The sequence below is a fragment of the Rhinopithecus roxellana genome, chromosome 3, assembly GCF_007565055.1.
Source record: "Rhinopithecus roxellana isolate Shanxi Qingling chromosome 3, ASM756505v1, whole genome shotgun sequence".
NCBI classification, from domain to species: domain Eukaryota; kingdom Metazoa; phylum Chordata; class Mammalia; order Primates; family Cercopithecidae; genus Rhinopithecus; species Rhinopithecus roxellana.
This window is the reverse complement of record NC_044551.1, coordinates 55,556,757-55,578,428: the sequence shown is the minus strand read 5'-3', so window position 1 is coordinate 55,578,428 and position 21,672 is coordinate 55,556,757. Positions and strand designations below refer to the sequence as shown.

Here is a 21,672-nt window from a genome sequence, read left to right as displayed (position 1 = left end):
ATACCATGTTCATGAACTGGTGAAATGAATACTGTTAAAATGACCATACTACCCAAAGTAATCTGCAGATTCAGTGCAATCGCTATCAAAATACCAATTATATCCTTCAAAGAAATAGAAAAAAAAAATTCGTATGGGACCATAAAAAATCCCAAATAGCCAAAGCAATGCTGAGCAAAAAGAACAAAACTAGAGGCATCACACCACCAGATTTCAAAATTTACTGCATAAGCCAGGTGCAGTGGCTCATGCCTGTAATCCCAGCACTTTGGGAGTCCAGAGCAGGTGGATCACTTGAGGTCAGGGGTTCGAGACCAGTCTGGCCAAAATGGTGAAACCTCATCTCTACTAACATACAAAAATACAAAAAGTAGCCAGACATGGTGGCATGTGCCTATAAGCCCAGTTACTGGGGAGGCTGAGTCAGGAAAACTGCTTAAGCCTGGGAAGCGGTGGTTGCAGTGAGCCAAGATTCTGCTACTGCACTCCAGCCTGGGCCACAGAGCTAGACTCCGTCTCCCAAAAAAAAAAAAAAAAAAAAAAAAAAAAAAAAGTGTGTGTGTGTGTGTATAACAAATACAGTATATATACTACAAATATAGTAACCAAAATAGCACGGTACCAGCATAAAAACACACAAAGACCAACAGAACAGAGAACCCAGAAGTAAATCCATACATTCACAGCCAACTGATTTTAGAAAAAGGTAGCATGAATATTCATGGAGAAAGAACAGTTACTTCAACCATGGTGCAAGAAAAACTGGATATCCATATGCAGAAGAATGAAACTAGACCCCTATCTCTCGTGACATACATAAGTCAACTCTAGATGAACTAAAGACTTAAAATGTGAGACCTACAAATATAAAATTACTAGAAGAAAACAGGGAAAACACATCAGGACACTGGTCAGAGAAAAGACTTTATGAATAAAACCTCAAAAAAATAGGCAACAAAAAGAAAAACAGACAAACGGGATTCTACCAAACTAAAAAGCTTCCATACGGCAAAAGCAACAAACAACAGAGTAAAAGGACATCCCACAGGATGGGAGAAAATAGTTGCAAATTATACATCTAACAAAGGATTACTTTCCGAAATACACAAGGAACTCAACCAACAGCTAAATAAAAATAATAATCCATTTTAAAAGTAGAACAATTATCTGAATAAACAGCTCTCAAACGAAGACATACACATGGCCAACAGGTAAGTGAAAAAATGGTCAACATCGGCCAGGCGCAGTGACTCACACCTGTAATCCCAGCACTTTGGGCGGCCGAGGTGGGCAGATCCCCTGAGGTCAGGAGTTCGAGACCAGTCTGGCCAACATGGTGAAACCCCATAGCCAGGCAGGGTGGTGGGTGTCTGTAATCTCACCTACTTGGGAGACTGAGGCAAGAGAATCGCTTGAACCTGGGAGGCAGAGGTTGCAGTGAGCTGAGATTGTGCCACTGCACTCCAGCCTAGGCGACAGAGTAAGACTCTGTCTCAAAAACAAAACAAAAAAAGGGTCAACATCAATAGTCATCAGGGAAATGCAAATCACAACCACGATGAGATATCATCTCACTCTAGTTGGAATGGCTATTATGAAAAAGGCAAAAAATAACAAATGCTAGAAAGGATGTAGAGCAAAGGGAACTCAGGCACTACTGGTGGGAATGTTAACTAGTATAGCCATTATGGAGAACATCACGAGTTTCCTCAAAAAACTACAAATTGAACTCTTGTATGATCCAGCAATCTCACTACTGGATATATATATCTCCAAAAGAAAGGAAGTCATTGTATTGAAAAGACACCTGTTCCCTCATCTTTATTACAGCAATGGAATTAACCTAGGCACCCATCTACAGATGAACAGATATGGAAAATACCACACACACACGAATACTATTTGATCTCAAAAAAGAATGAATTCCTGTCATTTGTGGCAACATGGGTGAGGCTAGAGAGCATTACGTTAAGTGAAATAAGCCTGGAACAGAAAGATAAATACTGCATGTTCTCACTTCTCATGTAGAAGCTAGAAAAGATGACCTCAAAGAAGTAGAGAGTAGAACAGTGATTACTAGAGACTGGGAAAGGTAAGGGGAAAGTGGGGAGAGAGAGATTGGTTAAAAGATAAAAAAAAATCACAGGTAGATAGGAGGAATAAGTTCTAGTGTTCTATATAGCACTGCAGGATGACTATAGTTAACAGTAATATACAGTTTCAAATAGTGAGGAGGAGGCTGTTGTATGTTCCCAATACAGAGAAATAGTAAGTGTTTGGGGTGATAGATACGTCAATTACCCTGATTTGATCACTATACACTGTGTGTATAGAAATATCACTATGTACTCCATAAATGTCTACAACTATTATGTGTCAATTAAAAAAATTTAAGAGATTAATCCGTCACTTTGGTGATCAAATATTTACTCATTATGACCTCAGATTGAATCTTCACAAACTAATGCAAGGGAAGAAGGACAGATATTTCAAGAAATGTTGGAAACATGACCAGGCCCCTCATGGAAACAAGAAAATGAATTCATAGTAATGGCATTCTGATGTTTCCTCTGGATCATTTTAATTTTCTCTCTTATGTTCTTAAATATTTTTAGTTATCCTGTAATCTCAGCACTTTGGGTGGCCAAGGTGGGAAGATCACTTGAGCTCAGAAATTTGAGAACAGCTTGGACAACATAGCAAGACCTCATCTCCACTAAAAATTAAAAAAAAAAAAAAAAGAACTAAAAAATATGTATTATCCCATTTCAATTAAAATTAATAAGCTAATAAAAAATATACACTATTTATTTATCAAAACAAGGGTTGGGATCTCTGATTAGTCTAATTCTAGAAAAGCTACATATATTTAAAAATTTATACTTCCTTATTTTGGATTTCCTTATATTAGAAATAGTTATATTTGTTTTCAGCCATAAACCAAAAGATTTTAAAAATTGTCTCAAATGTAGATATACTGGTCAAGTATACCCTATCTTCTATATCATATAAATCTTAATAAACAGATTAATGACTTACAACATAATCTTATTTGAATTATCACACATATAGTCTTAAATCACTTCACTGAAAAACCCATTTCAAACTTACTCTGGTAATAGATATCAGCCACAATTTTTAAAAGTAAACCTTTGCTAAAAAGGTCATTTCCACAATAATCAGAACAGAAATTCTCTCAACCTGTGGCATTAAAAACAAGTTAACTAAAGAAATAATACAAAGATGATACATCACTCCATGCAAAATACCCGTTTTCAGATTCTGTATCAGTGAAGAAAAACAGCAGCTATAAACAAACCAACATTATATTCTATGGCTAAGCAGAATAAAATCACCTATTTTGAGTGAAGACAAAAATGTATAAGTTTCAACTGCCACTTACAGATTCCTTTTTCTATCCCAAATTATTGCTATAGCATAAATAAAGATTTAAAATGTAAAGGTCTAAATATTATAAAGCGACTTTTACAAAGACTCATTATCTCATCAAACTATTTCTAATTTATATTTAGATAAAGACTTCCTTAAATTTAAGTACATTGATTCTTACCTCCTGATTAAATTTATGGGCCATCTCATTAAGTAGTGAAGAAAAAAAACTAGTGTTTTGTAGTAGAACTCGACCCATAACTCCAAGATACGTGGACATCACTACAGGATACCTCTGTACAATTAAAATACAACACTTGTAAAACTGTGTTATGGTACAAGTATAAACAATCACTGACACAGTAACAAGCAACAGGGATATAAAATAACATTCTCCTCCATATCACTTCTCTTTAGAATGAACTGTCAATATTGCCTGAGTTCTAACTTACTAAATACATATATGAATTATATGCATCATCTATCTATACATATATATATATCCAATAAAGAGAAAGAAACAATATTTACCAATTTCATATGTTACTTTTTTTTTTTTTTTGAGACGGAGTTCACTCTGTCACCCAGGCAGGAGTGCAGTGGCGTGATCTCGGCTCATTGCAATCTCCGCCTCCCAGTAGTATATTACTTTAAATACTCATAACATACACAGGTCTATGGATCTATTTAAGAGAGCTGTTCTTAGAAAATAACCAGTGGTTTAACATATTCAGTCTATACCAGCATTAACACTATTCTGTCCCCCTCATATTCTTAGTAGTCAAGCATTGGAATCAAGCCATTCACCATTCCTGTACTTCAAATGACTTTTGTGTGAACATACATGCATATGTTTGAAAGAGACATGTCAAAGAATATCTATGCTTCCTCGTGTGGAACAGGAAAAGGCAAAGGTGTCTAACTGCCCTGAAAATTTAACGTAATTTAATATGATCCAAATGACAAGAAAAGTTTTCCTTCTGCATCTAACAAGAGTAATTAAAATTAGAATCCTATAGTCTAATACTACCTTTGGAACTTAAAGAAAAATCTTACCTCCCCTTCTATAATACCCTTGAAAACATAGGGTAAAATCGGTTGAAACATCTGTGGACCTAATATTGGGTTCACTTTAAGGGCATTTTCTACAACCTAAAACCCAGAAAGAAACACTGGTGATAACACTGAAAGTCATTTCTTTATGAAAAACACATGTAAGGAAACAATATACTAAAATAAATATCACAGACCAAATTTAAGAATGCAGAGTATGCAGTATTCCGACACTAGACACACTTTTACAAGATAATCCATTTTAAAATTGCAGTTTGATATGAAGTATATAATATTTACACACAGCTATATATCTTGCATGCAACTGTATTTAATCACATTGTAATAACATAGGCATCACATGCAGTTAATGTAATTCTTACCCTTGCAATTTAAACAACCCTTAAAAATGATGCACTAATAGAGGTAGAAAAGGCATTTTTAAAACATTGGCTTTTTGATAGCTAAACAGGAAGTTAGTAACACCTATACTCACTGCCCAGAAATAAATCCACATTTAAGTCAATCAATAAATTGGAGGAAAAAGGCATGTGGCATATATACTGCATATTTATTAAATTAGAAATCATATTTCATTCATACTTACACTGATTAGTCATGAGTATTGATTGTTACATGTGAAAACTTGACATAGAAATTATTTTGATATGAGTGAGATGTTTCTTCTATAACAAAAATGGGTAAGCATGAAATTCAAAGCAGGGTGGAGTTTTTTTGTTTATTGTTGTTTTAAGCTTTAGGAAGAGAAGAATGCAGTGGTCAGGAAACAGCAAAAAGGACCAAGAAGGACATTTACCCCACACTTCCAGCCCAGGTGCTTGAGAGGTGGGGAAGGAAACAGATACCATCTGAGAGGGTTGTGAGCAAGGAATAGCCTCAGGGTAGAGCCAAGTTTCCCTTATGACTTCCATCAATGATTCTCAAGATTGACTACTGACATTTTGAATGAAGAGAACCATTTACTGTGCATAGTCATCCCATGCATTGAGGGAGATTTAGCATCTTCCAGTGTCTGCTTACTGTGTGCCAATAGTGTACTCCAAAAATTATGACCATCAAGAATACTTCCAAGCATTTCAAAACAGTCCCAAGGTAAGCAAGTAGCATCCATGGTTGATAACAACATTTGCTGCTGCTCTAATTTTGAGCAAGAAGTGAAGGTAATGTCCAAATAAAAGATTAAAAATATAAAGACTTTACTGTGGCGCAAGCACTATGTATACTACTACTAAGAGATACAGGTTTACAAGGTATCAATTCCTGATTAAAAGCAAGAGAAGATAAAATCTGAAACAATAAAATTTTATCTCAATAAAGTTTATTTTTTTGGAAAAAAAAAACTAGATCTGGGAAAAAAGATAAACATGGAAAATATACAGATAAGCTAGTAGATTGAGAGAGTCATAGAGGCAGATATCACCAGACAATATTTATCTGTGAGTAGAAAGTAAGGCCACCTACCCATTATTAAATACATGTATAATTTCACTCCCATCTCAAACCCTACTAAAATTATAGAAAAAAAAAATTAAGAGGGGGAACATAATTTTAAAAGGACAAGAGGAATGAGAAACATACACTGAAAGCAAGCAACAAGAAATTCAAGAGGAAAGTGACTCATTAAGTCAGAGAAAGCTGAATCCCAAGGTGTCAAAGGAGACAGCTGAGAAGCAACCAGATTTACTTCATATAACTTCCCCCACTTTCTCTACTCCAAAAAACACAGAAAGTAGTAGAACCTTATACTTTTGGGAAGGAGAAAGGGGAAGCTAAAAATAAGAAGAAAGAAAATAAGACTGGTTAAAAGTCTGTCTAAGAAACAGAGTGCTACATATTTTCAACTCTGTAGTATCTGGACAACTGATGCCCAATCCAGGAGAACAAAGACAGTGTATTTTCTATAAAGACTCTAAAAGAGATTGCTTCCAGACTAAAAGAGCTCATCAGTGCCCAACAGAATGCATTTAAATAAACTTACATCACAGCACCTCATTCTAAAATTTCAGAATAGGAACAAGCAGCAGCAGCTACAAACTTCGAAAAGAAGGAGCCCCAAGGTGGGAGTCAGCATGGTTCTGAAGAGACTTCCCCAAGAAAATTAAACTAATAGAATCCTTGATGTGTCTGAACATATTGGACATCTGTCAGACAGTTCAGTGAACATAAAAAAAATTATACCAAAAAAAAAGGGTAAGTATTACTTCCAGGGAATACAAAAGATTATACAGAAAAGGAGAAGTAAACACAGCTGACTACATGTCTCAGCTTCGAATAGGAAATATAGGAATCATGATGTAAACACTGAATTTTGATTACTTGGAGGACGAAGGCACAGAGGAAGTGCAAAGGTGGTATCAATACACACTGCTTACAATTAACAACTCATGAAGGAGTAACACAGGGGTGTTATTTCCAGATCTGAACATAGATACAAAAGAATCAATCGGCTCCAAACAATAAAAGTGGTTGTCTCTGAGCAAGGAAAAATGGCAGAAAGACAGCTGACTACAGTTTTTTTCTTTAAGAAATCTTATACATCGGGCCGGGCGCGGTGGCTCAAGCCTGTAATCCCAGCACTTTGGGAGGCCGAGACAGGCGGATCACGAGGTCAGGAGATCGAGACCATCCTGGCTAACATGGTGAAACCCCGTCTCTACTAAAAATACAAAAAACTAGCCGGGCGAGGTGGCGGGCGCCTGTAGTCCCAGCTACTCCGGAGGCTGAGGCAGGAGAATGGTGTAAACCCGGGAGGTGGAGCTTGCAGTGAGCTGAGATCCGGCCACTGCACTCCAGCCAGGGCGACAGAGCAAGACTCCGTCTCAAAAAAAAAAAAAAAAAAAAAAAAAAGAAATCTTATACATCTGTCTAGTTGACTCTAAACTATGTCATATCAAATTCTGACTAAAATTTTAAAAACAAAACGGTTTGAAGAGAATTTATAGTAATAATACATAGCTGTGGCTGGCCCCAATCCACAGGAACCTTTATAGTTTTATTTGGCAGCGGGGAGCAGGGGGTTGTGGCAAGGGAGTATTTAGAATTAATGCAAGGATTAAATAATCCCCAGATAAAGCAGTATCTGATTGAATAAATAAATAACATAGTCGTATACACAAATATTTCAGGGATAAAATAGAGTTTTTGTGGTCTAAAATGTCAGGAACCATAGCTAGAGAAGTTTCTGAAAGAAAAATATCATTATCAGACTTGGGTGCAGAGGGTATGGGACAGAATCAAGAGAAAATTCAGAACTAGAACTGGCAACATACAGAAAAGCTGAACAGTGGACCAAAGGTGAAAGTCTTTCACTACTTCTAGTTTTCCTGTTTGGTCAAATGGATACAATTGTGGTGTCAATAATAATAATGACATTCCATTCTGATATGCTGAGTTTGAGGTGCCTGCGGGAAATCCATACGAAATAGTCCTATATTTTTTCTCTTACACTGAAAAATGCCAGTTCCTATAACCTTATTTCTTTCTACTATTCATATACGAGTTTTAAAACAACAATACCAATATTACTGATGACGATAACACTATTGAATGCAATTACAAACTTTTTTTTGTTGTAACATTACATCCCACCAGGAATATACATGTGAAATACTATGTATTAAAATGACTTGAAATATTCTTCTCAAATAGCTATGCCACCAACATCATAACAGTTAGATTCAAATGTTTCAGCCTGTTTTGTATCTTCAGTAATTTTTTCCCCCTAAATCATACTTTACCTCTACATGGTTCCAAACTCTGTAATATAAAACAGATATACATCCTGACAGATCTAGTTTCACCCTCTCCTCCTCTTTTTGCTAGACAGCTACTTTAATTACCTGGTTTATTCTTCCACTGCCTTCTTCCACTTTTTAAACAGAAGAAAACTAGAGACACCGCTCCTTGTTTATATTCTCAAACTCATATAGAGATTTTCTTCATTCCTTTTTAATGGAATGCACAGTACTCCACTGTATAACTAACAAGATGTGGTACTTCAATCATCCAATTACCCATTACTAATTGTTTTTTGACAACATTTTGTTATTACAAAAAGAACTTTTGCACTTTAAACCCATTCCCTTTCAAAATATACCTGCAACAGATTGTGTTCTTAAAACTTTTGTGAAAAATGCAGGATTCAATTTACTTGACTTACACTTACACTGCATACAAAGTGATTAAACGCATAGATCCTAAAGTCAAAACGCCTATGTTATATTATGGTTCCAATGCTTACTAACTGAGTGTCAGCCTTGAAAAAATTATTCACCACTTTGTGATTTAATTTCTCATCTGTAAGACTGGGGAAAAGAGCAGTACTATCATCATATGTTTATGTAAGGATTAAATAAAATCTATGTTTTGTATGCTTAGAATGTGTAGCACGTGTTAAATGCTAGTATGAGCTACTATTATTACAGAATAAGTTATACCTTAAAAATATTTGTGTCATCTTACGTCTAATCACAGTGAAAAAAAGAAACTTGGCTTGACATTGCTTAATACGACCACGACCAGAATGAGAATTCAAAGTCATAGTAGTATGGCTATAATATTGACAAATTTCAAATTAAAGAAATGTTAACAATTTAGAGTATTTTATCATACAATTGTATTTCTCTAGATAACATGTTGAGTCACAAAATAAAGTAAAGTCTATTCTTTGCTCTATACCACTTGCTCCAAAAGCAGGCATACTGGTCTCTCTATCCAATTTTCCTAACATTGTAATTTTCTGCTTCAAAGAACAAAGAAGTTACTTGCAGATACTGTCAGAAATTAGTATAACTGGCATTTAATAAAAAATATATTTAAAATGTTATACAGCATACTATATTAAGAAATGGTATCTGAGAGATACTAAAAATGAAAATGAGCTAATATTAAAAACGATTGTTATTGTTATACTAGAATTCTAAGAACAGGAAAATGCCAAAAATTTTGAGAGTTTGCCCAGTCTTCAAATATAGCAGTAAAATGAAAGCACTATTGTCCTAAAATATTCCTTAACATAAAAATACAATTTATTCACGATAAGGAATATATTTTTAGTATTTAACATCCATTTATTAAATAATAAAATCTAGTTTCTAAGATTTTTAAACCAAACATACAGATTGAGCTATAGCAATATTTGTACAAAAATACCATCTTAAACACATATTATCAGATTCTCAGTTTTTCATTCTTTTTCTTTTTTTGAGGTTGCGGTGAGCTGAGATCACACCATTGTACTCCAGCCTGGGCAGCAAGAGCGAAACTCCGCCTTAAAAAAAAAAAAAAGAAAGAAAGAAAGAAAGAAAGAAAAAGAGAGATGCTGTCTTGTCAGGTTGCGCGGAAGGCTGGAATCAAACTCCTCAGCTTAAGTGATCTTATAACCTCAGCCTCTGAAGTAGATAGGATTAAAGGCACACACCACCATCTCTGACTCCAAATTTCTTAATTCAAGTATTTGTATCCTAATAATAATCTACTGTTGGCATACTTATAGAGAAATTGCCTTAATTTGTAATTTGTATTAAATATTACAAAAATAATGACTATGTATTTGACTACAGATTTTTGATATGCAGTTAGTTTGGAATTTTCAATAATAAAAAAGTTTAAAAAGATTGTGTTATTCTGAGCAGCCAAAATAAAAATAAAATACAATTAATTTTCTTCTTCTTTTTATTTTTTTAAACGGGGTCTCACTCTATTGTCCAGGCTGGAGTATAATGGCACAGTCTCGGCTCACTGCAGCCTCCAACCTCCAGGCTCAAGAGATCCTCCCACCTCAGCCTCCTGAGTAGCTAGGATTACAGGTACATACCACCATGCTCAGCTAATTTTCTGTATTTTTTGTAAAGACGGGCCTCACCATGTTGCTCAGGCTAGTCTCAAACTCCTGAGATCAAGTGCCTACCTCTGCCTCCCAAAGTGTTGGGATTACAGGAATGAGCCACCGCACCCGGTCAAAATAAATTTTGTTTTTTCTTTTTTGAGATGGAGTTTTGCTCTTGTTGCCCAAGCTGAAGTGCAATGGCACCACCTCGGCCCACCGAAACTTCTGCCTCCCAGGTTCAAGTGATTCTCCTGCCTCAGCCTCCCAAGTAGCTGGGATTACAGGCATGTGACACCGTGCCCGGCTAATTTTGTATTTTTAGTAAAGACAGGGTTTGTCTATGTTGGTCAGGCTGGTCTCAAACTTCCAATGTCAGGTAATCCACTCACGTCAGCCTCCCAAAGTGCTGGGATTACAGGCGTGAGCCACCGCACCCAGCAACCAAAATACAATTACTAATTATTTTAAAGAGCCAGCTGAAATATGCAGTTCTTGCTGATAATACACATCATTGCGCAAACCACGTGCTTAGTTTTAAAAGTAAATTTAATTAATGTTATTAAGTATTTATTTCCAATAAATGGTCAAAGGATGCAGTAGAACAACTTGGTTTCTCTACAGCCAAAGATCTTAGCAAACAAATTATTTTGCCTAAAATTGTAGTAGTCTATTTCCCCCCATAGAAAGACTAATGAGAGAGCTATATATTACATAAAAACAGCCAACTCTTATATTCACTTATTATATGCTAGGCATTGTTATAACTGTTTATAAATATAAGCTCAAATATTCCTCACATCTATCCTAGGAAGTAGGTAAAGGTATCATCCCCATGTTACACATGGAAAATGAGGAACAAAGAGTAATCTGTCCACATCACACAGCTGTGAAGTAGCAGAGCCAATGTTCTAACCCTGGGAGTCTCCCTTCAGTGGGTAGTCTTATCTGCTATGCTATGCTTCCTCTAATAATTTGGTAAGAGTATAATAAAAACAAGTAGAATCACAATGGCCATTCCAAATAGTTCACAAGTTGTCTTTCAACAATTACAGTAATAATATTGTTGCAGAAAAGTCAAAAGAGGGGGATGGGGGTGAGGTCAATTCAAATTTAGTCTGGCAGGTGTTTAAATGTGAGAAATCACCTTTTCTTAATCACTTAGAATACATATATTATAATTTAACATGGAGAACTTCAGGTACTGCATACTTACAAAATAAAAATCATTTAGTATCACTCCTCATCTAATAAATGAGGAAAATGAAGGCCAAAGTATACTCAAGAGCCATAAAAGTAGCAGGGCAGCATATGCAAATCAAGGGGCTGGTCAAGGAGAGAATTCCAAATGGATCCTCAGTATAGGCAAGATGGCATTTATACCGGATGCACATCTTCAACATAAAAATCATGGATTCCTCGTCTTTCAAGTCACTTACTATACATGTATTCAGAGCAAACAGAGCACACATTTACTGAACTTTGGATAATGGAGAAGCTCAGTATAACAGAGGAGAAAGGTTAAAACAGGCATACATACAGAAAAAAATCTGTAAAGATAATATCAAAATGACATGGCAATTTTCACTTGTTTTAATCACTCCCACACCACCAATCACTTTTTCCTCAAATAGTCAGTAAGTCCAACGTGTTAATTCCTTATTTCCTCTTACCTCCAGAGAAGAATTTATCGCCAAAGCAAAAGCTAAAGCTGAGATTGTGTAAGACTGAATTCCTTAATATACTGCCACTCTATCAGTTTAGTAAAGGCATAAATGCAATAAAAATTCACAAAAGCATTTTAGTAAGCAACATGTTTGATGTTACTTGTAAGCTTTGGAGCTAGGAGAATACTTTGAAATTAATAATAAATGTGGATTAATAGACTAGTGCAATAAACCAGGCCTCAAGTATCCACGGTCTCAACAAGCCACATGCAGATTACTGTTATTACAAATCCTTTACAGCCCACATGATTCTTTGGTAACAGTGGCTTATATTCTCACCCTTTAGTAAACCCCTGGCTCTAAAAAAGAAACTAATAAACTACAAAATTAAAGTCAAAGAGTTCTGCCATATCCCAGATGTAATCAAGGTAAGATGAAGATATTAGGGAATGCTCTTAATCAATTATGACTTTTGTCCCTGCAACAACAAAAACAAAACAGAGACGCAGACAGATACCAGAAGAACATCATGTGACAGCAGAAGCACAGATGGCAGGATTACATATCCACAAACCAAGGAATGCGAAAGACTGACTGCAATCACCAGAAGGTAAGAGAAAGGCTTGGAACAGGTTCTCCCCCTGGACCCTTCAGAAAGAGCATGGCTCCACAAACACTGATTTTTTAATTATATAATTAATATGAATATTATAAAGAAACTCTTGTTTTAAGCCACCAAGGTTGTGGTATTTTGTTACAGCATCCCTAGGAAACTAATACAGTCCTTACTAACCTCCTTAAGCTCCTTCCTTTTCTCATCAATCTATAATTTAATACTTCAGTAATCTAGCAGATGACCCTTCCAATTTACAGACACAAAAATATGTTTATAAATTTTGGTTTTAAAATGTAAATCCCCATGCTCAATAGACAATCCTAATGGCATCGGCATAAAGAATCTCTTTATTCTTGTTCACTTCTCTGCAGTACTTAACACTGTATTACCCTGATTCATGCTAGCAGAGTTGCGACAGTGAATAAAAACACAGTCATGCGCCACTTATCAACAGGGATATGTTCTGAGAAATGTGTCATCAGGCGATTTCACTGTTGTGCAAATGTCATAGACTGTGCTTATGCAAATCTAGATGGTATTTTATTGGTTAATGTATGAGTCAATTTTCATACTGCTATAAAGAACTGCCTGAGACTGGGTAATTTATAAAGGAAAGAGGTTTAACTGAGTCACAGTTCAGCATAGCTGGGGAGGCCTCAGGAAACTTACAATCAAGGCAGAAGGCAAAAGGGAAGCGAGGCAGCTTCTTCACAGGATGGCAGGAAGAAGTGCTGAGCGAAGCGGGAGGAGGCCCTTATAAAACAATCAGATCTCGTGAGGACTCGCTATCATGAGAACAGCATGGGGGAAACCATCCCCAGGATTCCCTTGACTTGGGAGACCAGGTAGAGATAACTAATCAGGGGGCGGTAATGCCTACAATCCCCTTGATCATAGGGTGATTTGGGTGTGGACACAAAGCCTAACCATATCAGTTATTATGAAGTAAGACTTCATTATATGCGCAAACTTTTACCCAATTAGATCCTAAAGTACACTTTGGATCCTTGCTTACAGTTATTGTGATTACTTAAGTGTACTTTTTACAGCAAACCTCTTTGGGTAACCTCTTTCATTTCACTGGGAGGAAGTGAAATCATTTTTAGGCTCTAATGCTATGCCACGATTTTCACACCATAATGTAATGCTACTTTGTTGTGATAGAAATTCAGTTCTCATATCTTAGAACATAGCCGAGAAACTCAACACTAAAAATAGGGGTCCTTTTCTTTTTATTTTGAATCAATTTTGTATTTATTTATTTTATTATACTTTAGGTTCTAGGATACATGTGTACAACGTGCAGGTTTGACACGTATGTATACATGTGCTGTGTTGGTTTGCTGCACCCAAATACGGGTACTTTTAACAGCTATACCTTCTCTCAAAGTCCATACATAAAGATATTTTAATATATTTCTACATACATTTATGTTTATATGTAAATACATACATTGAATACTATTTATATCTTTAAGACAGGTATAATATATAAAGATAATATATAACTTAGAGACTGTTGGTTCATAGTTACACAATCTCAACAAACATGGTACTCTAATTTTGATAGCTAACTCAAATTAAAGCCACCAAATTATAAAGTGAAAACTTTGTCCCAACAGCAGACTAACAAAATGAAAGAATGAGAAGTATCAGATATTACATCACTGCATAATTTGCAAGTTTTTAAATCCTTACTACCCAAAGTAAGGTCTCAAGATAGGCAACATCCCAATCAGTTCAGACCTTGTTAGAAATCCAGAATTGAATTTTCATAAGATGTCCAGTTGATCTGTTGCCTGTTGAAAGTGTATGAATCTTCAGATTTGAGAACTCTGGTCCACAGGTATTAAACCAACTGAAAACTGCTAAAATAGCCTGTCTAGAACTATATCAACTCTTGTCCTTCTTGTGAACCATCCACACCCAAACGAAAGTCCACACCCAATTACAAAATATAAATGAAAAACTCACAAATATATTCATTTAAAATGATTACAATACCTTGAGCACCTGAACTTGACCTTCTGTAGTAATTTCCTTTAAAAGTTCACAAAACGACTGGCATAGACCTACTGCGTATGTCTGAAATTCAATTAAAAGTCAATATATGTAAGAATATATCTGTAATATCAAAAAGGCATACAATTTCATTTGAGATTCATTATAATGCACTTCAGAATTATACACTAATGGTCTAAGCATATCAAATTTCAATTGGAACTCTTAGGAAAAGTTAAAGAAAAAAGATTATGCCAAATAAAAATATAGATTATCGATACACTGATTTTTATAGGAATATAAAAATTTGTTAACATAGCACATTTTCTGCATTAAGTAAGAAAGGAACTGCATGCAGCACATCTGCCCTGCAATGGGAAATGCTCACAGTCAATGTTTCTCTGCCTTAAAATAAGACCAATCTTAAAAGTTTGAAAAGGCATCCCTGATTTCAAATAAGAAATAATCAAAATAATAATTATATAATTTCATATAATGCAAAACTACTACAACATACCTGTAAAAATTCCGTTGATGATAAAAAGATATAACCATTGATGATCTTAAAGCAAGTTCTAAGATTTTCTGAACTTAGTTCTGCCAAAACAATAAATGTCAAACAAACAAAAAACAAATTAATTCACTGCTCAAAATTAGTTTAAATGAAGTGATTCATGGTTATTTAAAACTAATTCGCATACTCTAGAAATCTCTTCCGAGCACTATTCAGACTACTAGTATCTATAGATATCTAAAAACTGACATCACTAGGACTTAAAGGGTACAGTCAGCAATGATTATGCCACTGAACTCTAGGGTGGGCAAAAGAGTGAATGTCTCAATGAATGAATGAATGAATGAATGAATGAATGAATGAATGAATGAATACTGGTATCAACCCAAAGCTTAATGCTATCTCATTTGCTTTTCACTAGGTGAAACATTCATTAAAAAGCCAAGCTCCCCATATTTTTTCCTTTCAGAAAAAAAATACCTAACCATTTGACCCAACCTTTCATTTCAAAATAAATTTTTACTGCTAGCATGGCAAACCTCATGAAACCGAATCATTTTACCATCATATTTTGACATCTACTTAAATGGGTTCACTCAGTGAATATTTACTGAGTGTTACTGCACTTGCACTAAATACACGATACGACTTCTCAACAGAGTCCTGATCACCCTCCAAAAAAATTATATTAAGTTTAGATATTTTCAATCTTTCAGCTTTTATCAGAAAAGGATATTCTTTTTAGCTATTCCTTTGCAAGTGCAGAATACAAACTACTTGCTAAAACTGAATATGATCAAAGGTTGACACTGTGCTATTTTACATGTTTCACTACTTAATAAAATAAAAGAATATAGGCTGTATGTATAAAATTATACAGATTAAAATACGACCACAAAATACCATCGATGCCTAAAACCTGCTATTCTTTGCTGCAAGTATTTTAGAAATTATATTCACTCACAATCAGACAAACGGTTTTTTCTCAATTTCTGGCAAAAGATAAACCCCTATGTTCTTATTTATCATATCCTAATGAAAGAAGACATTCTATTCAGATGTGAATTTTCCATTTATTTTCACAAAAGAATGACAATCCTACCCTGTCTCAAAATGTCTTTAAAGGCATTAGTTCCTAAACTTTAGGATTTGACAGTTTTAAAAAATGAGGATAAGAAGGGGACAGGAAATGATAAACTTATTACTAGTTACTAATCTAAAAGACATAAAAAAACCAAAAGCTGTCATCTAAGTATCTTTTTACAACAGAAGATAAATAAAAATCTCAGAATAAAGGGGTCCTTTATATTAGATAAAGCTATCATTATGAAAAATTCACATTATCCTTTTCTCCTCAAGGAGAAAGCCTGCAATTGTGCATACTTTTTTTGTAGACCAACAATGAACAGCGGACTGTCTGGCCATCGCCATGAAAAGTAGGGCCAAGGGTCTATATTTAAGAGAGAACTGAGAATGGCTTCATTCCAGGCATATCAGGGAATATAATTTTGAAATCATTGCCAAGTATAATTTTATTAAAATCAATGTTAAAAAAACCCCAACATTTAAGAAGACTTGATATAAAAAGAAAAGAGCCTATTTCTTCCTACAGATATTTAAAAACTATTCCTGGACCATTCTATACAAATTAGGTCACTTCACACTGCCTTCCATGCCTCTGCCATGCCCAGGATGGCACTGACAAAATTTTCTTGGACATGTTACCATCATCAAATAAATAAATAAACAAATACTGATATTACACATAGCCCTAAAATTAACAAATTGATCTGTTTTAAGGTACTGGATACTGTTCATTACATCCACAAGTCCCTAGTGAGACTCTGAAGAAAAGTTGTCTAGTCCTAATACCAAGCAGTTATACTTCAATCATGCAATAGATATGTATTTACTTCCAGATACCGAGTAATTTATGTGTAGAGTTTGCAGCCAGGGGCAATTTCGTCCCCTACAGGACATCTGGTAATGTATAGAAACATTTTTGTCATCGCTATCATCAAGCAGGTAGAAGCTGAGGACACTATTAAACATCCTTCAATACACAGGAAAGTCCCCCACAACAAAAAAATTACCTGACCCAAATGTCAACAGAGCCAAGACTGAAAATCCCTGATTTAAGTGATTAGTTTTTCTTTTCATAGACCGCTACAGAGCTCTAAGGTAAACCTGTATATAACCTATCGAAGTATTTAGTTATGCACTGGGCATATATGATTCATATCTTTAGTGTGATTTTATTTTATAATCTACTCCTATTTGCTTTTATTTATAATTTTGCTCCTATATTTTTTATTTTACATTTTATATATTTCTTTAAATTTCTGTAAAGAGGAGAGGGAGTGAATTATTAAATTATGTTATACAGAATCTGGAGAAATCTACTTCATCCTTTCCAAATTTGACAGAAAGTTACCAGCTGAAAAAGTTTACACTTAAAGGAACATCAGTGTCGCATTCGCAATAACTAGGACGAGCCAGTCATATGCTGATCTTTTAAGTAATGAGAATACTACGTAAATTAACACCATAACATAGACTTAAAGAAAAAAAGCTATTAGAACTAAATTAATAGAATTACTTCTAGTTACAGCCTCTGGTTCTGCTTAAAATTCATCAGATTCTATTTACATGTAGGGAAAAGGACATAAAATGAATCTTAGCCTTGAATATATTCATACTTAACACATCCTAAAAAAAACATTAACTTAAACATCTTAAAGTGTTCTATAATGTTGGCTTTATATGTTTTAAAGTAGGAAACTTTCTGCCAGTGGCTTGCTTTCTTTCTTCCTTTCTTTTTTTAAGAGAAAGCGTCTTGCTCTGTTGCCCAAGCTGGAATCCAAGAGCAGAGTAACGGCTCATTGCAGCCACTGCAGCCTTGATCCTCTTGCTTCAGCCTCCTGAGCAGCTAGAACCACAAGCATGGGCCACCAAGGCCGGCTAACTTTTATTTCCTGTAGACATGAGGTCTTGCTATGTCGCCCACGCTGGTCTCAAACTTCTGCCCTCAAGCAATCTACCTGATTACAGGCATGAGCCACTGCAACTAGCCCAGTGGCTTAATTTCTGCTTAGAAAAATATAATACCCAGCATACTCATTAAATAGATAGTTTAAAAGCATTGTTCTAATAAGAGAATTTAACTGATACAAAAACAGTATTCATTTTGGTTTATACTCTTAAAAGATTAAATATTCTGGTTGTATTTAAAAATAAATTTTTAAACTTATATGAAAGAATGTACGGCTGGGCAGGTGGCTCACATCTGTAATCCCAGCACTTTGGGAGGCCAAGGCGGGTGGATCACCTGAGGTCGGGAGTTCAAGACCAGCCTGACTAACATGGAGAAACCCCACCTCTACTAAAAATACAAAAAATAGCCAGGGTGGTGGCACATGCCTGTAATCTCAGCTACTCGGGAGGCTGAGGCAGGAGAATCTCTTGAACTCGGGAGATGGAGGCAGCGATGAGCCAAGATCACGCCATCGCACTCCAGCCTGGGCAACAAGAGTGAAACAGAGGGGAGGGGAGGGGAGGGGAGGGGGAAAAGAGAAGAGAAGAGAAGAGAAGAGAAGAGAAGAGAAGAGAAGAGAAGAGAAGAGAAGAGAAGAGAAGAGAAGAGAAGAGAAGAGAAGAGAAGAGAAAGAGAAGAGAGAGAGAGAGAGAGAGAGAAAAGAAAGAAAGAAAGAAAGAAAAGAGAGAGAGAGAAAGAAAGAAAGAAAGAAAGAAAGAAAGAAAGAAAGAAAGAAAGAAAGAAAAGAAAGAAAGAAAGAAAGAAAGAAAGAAAGAAAGAAAGAAAGAAAGAAAGAAAGAAAGAAAGAAAGAAAGAAAGAAAGAGAGAGAAAAAGAAGGAAAGAAAGAAAAGGAAGGGAGGGAGGGAGGAACGAACATACAAAAAGCTGTATGTCAAAAACAAAAATAAAAGTAATACTGAGGTCAAGATGTACTAATAAACATGAACAAATGTAATTTGTAAACAGAATTTCTTCACTATTGATGTAAATACACGTACCAGTTTGAACAATAAAAGTAGAAAACAATTCAATAGCATCCACATCACCTATATTCATCGAAACTTTATAAAATGGAACTTTTTAAATCTTTAAAAATTAAAAAAGTTGAAATTGAATATCCGTTATCAAAAGGTTGAAATTTCATTAGTTCTTGATTCAGTAAAGTAACAAATCCTGAAGAGCCAGTCAATGGTAGGATAATGCTGTGCCAGGTATTATTCTAAACACATAAAACTCCTTACTGATTTGGTAAGAAATATGCATCAACTACAAAGCTTTCTATCGTTAAAACTACACTAGAGGATGGGCACAGTGGCTCAAGCCTGTAATCCCAGCACGCTGGGATGCCGAGGCAGGCGGATCACATTAGGCCAGGAGTTTGAGAGCGCCTGGGCAACATGGTGAAACCCTTTCACTACTAAAAATACAAAAATTAGCTGGGCATGGTGGCGCATTCCTGTAGTCCCAGCAACTCGGGAAGGCTGAGGCAGGAGAACTGCTTGAACCTGGGAGGCGGAGGTTGCACTGAGCTGAGATTGAGCCACTGCACTCTAGCCTGAGTGACAGAGCAAGCTTCTGTCTCAAAAACAAACAAACAAAAAAAACACACACACAAAGCAAACAAACCAAAAAAAACAAAAAACAAAAAACAAAACAAAAAACAAAAAAAACCCACCACCACCACCACCAAAAAACCACTACACTAGAGCACTTACCTAAAGCTACACTAAAAATAGTGTCATACAGGTATAGTAAAGTAAGTCATATGCTTTCTATTTAAATCTCTTATTCTTGATTACCAATCCCTCTCCCACCACTCTTAGGGAAATGAGCATTGTGGAGACTAAGCATGCTGAATTTGAGGTGGAAAATGGTGAAAAGATACCAATGTGTGAAATCACACATATGTGGGAGCAGCTAAATGTTGTTTATGACAAAGTTGGTAAAAGGTCTGGCTGAGGTGTCTAATCCTAGGTCAAATATAAAGAAGCCTGTGGATTGCCTAAAGCAGGATGGTATGCAGTCTCAAAATTAGGTAGAACAGAACGAAAAAGGCCTTCACCAAAGAACCCTATTCTCTTTCTCTATGATGACTGAAAGAAAAAATTTTTCCTAGTAGATCAATAGCTATTGCCACTGACTTCATCTTTGGTAAGTTTTTCCTTTTATGGGGACTCTAGATAACAAACAACAAATGTCTCTTTATTGCAAAACAAATGGTTACCTTGATTGTTACTTGAAAAGAGCAACAAAAAATTTAGGAGAAAATGTGAAGAACTAATCACATGATCTAACCACCATGGTCACGCAACAAATAAGGCAAGAAAATGATTTTTTAATCAGTTACAATTGTTTTTAGTCCACATTTGCTGGTATTTTCAAAGAGTGAGTCTATTTTTCCAGTGTGTCATTCATTATACCTCAGGGACATTTTTTGCCTCTGACCATCCCAGCACATTGGGAGGCCAAGGCAGGCAGATCACCAGGTCACGAGTTCGAGACCAGCCTGGCCAACATGGTGAAACCCCGTCTCTACTAAAATACAAAAATTAGCTGGGTGTGGTGATGCAGGCCTGTAATAGTAGCTACTCAGGAGGCTGAGGCAGGAGAATAGTTTGAACCTGGGAGGTGGAGGCCGCCATGAGCCGAGATCAAGCCATTACACTCTAGCCGGCGCAACAAGAGCAAAACTCCGTCTCCAAAAAAAATAGCCAGATGTGGTGGTGTGTGCCTGTAGCTCTAGCTACTCAGGAAGCTAGAGGAGTTGCTTCAGTCCAGGAGTTTGAAGCTGCAGTAGATGCCATGCCACTGCACTCCAGCCTGGGCAGCAGAGAAAGACCTTATCTCAAAACAAAACAAACACCACCAACTGACTTATTTGTCAGTATCAGGGATTAAATAAAAATGGAAAGTATGTATATTCTCATTTATAAATGGAAGCTAAACACTGAGTACTCATGGACATCATCATGGCAAAAATAGATACTGCGGACTACTAGAAGGCAGAGGGAGGAACTCAAAGGTTAAAAAACTATTAGGTACTATGTTCACTAACTGGATGACAGAATCAACTGGACCCCAAACCTAAACATCATGCAACATATCCATGTAACAAACCTGTACATATATCCCCTGAATCTAAACTAAAAGTTGAACTTTTATATATATATATATATATATATAAAAAAAATCTGTTTCAATGCCTTCAAATTATGGTTGCATTAAAAAACATTAGTAAGTTTATGCTTTAACACATACCAAGAAGTGGTGACATATTCTGAAATATACGCAGCAACTCTGGTGTGATACATGGGCTGTTTTCCAAAGTTACTAACCTAGAAAGGAAAAACAGATGATTAAGTCACTTTCCACGGCCATTAAAGCCATTAACATATGACTTAAATCTTTTAAAAGGTCTCATTTAAATGAAGAAAGGTAAGTGTATAATCAGTAAGTTATAAAAATTATCTAAGAAAGAATTAACCAAATGCCTCAAAATAAAAACCTGTCTACAAATTATGTAGTATTTCTACATACATAGCAAAAGTAGT

General features: G+C 35.6%; 1 protein-coding gene across 2 annotated transcripts in view; it reads right to left on the bottom strand.

Moving 5' to 3' along the window:
- Nucleotides 1-21,672, bottom strand: part of IPO11 (importin 11) — a 234,481-nt gene that overhangs the window by 85,489 nt on the left and 127,320 nt on the right. For both annotated transcript variants that reach the window (XM_010385211.2, XM_030926735.1), the window contains exons 22-26: nt 21,380-21,456; nt 15,090-15,169; nt 14,576-14,656; nt 4,447-4,542; nt 3,572-3,685 (exon numbers count right to left, since the gene is read on the bottom strand). In XM_010385211.2, coding sequence (XP_010383513.1) covers nt 3,572-3,685; nt 4,447-4,542; nt 14,576-14,656; nt 15,090-15,169; nt 21,380-21,456 — 448 coding nt within the window. The remainder of the gene's footprint in view (nt 1-3,571; nt 3,686-4,446; nt 4,543-14,575; nt 14,657-15,089; nt 15,170-21,379; nt 21,457-21,672) is intronic.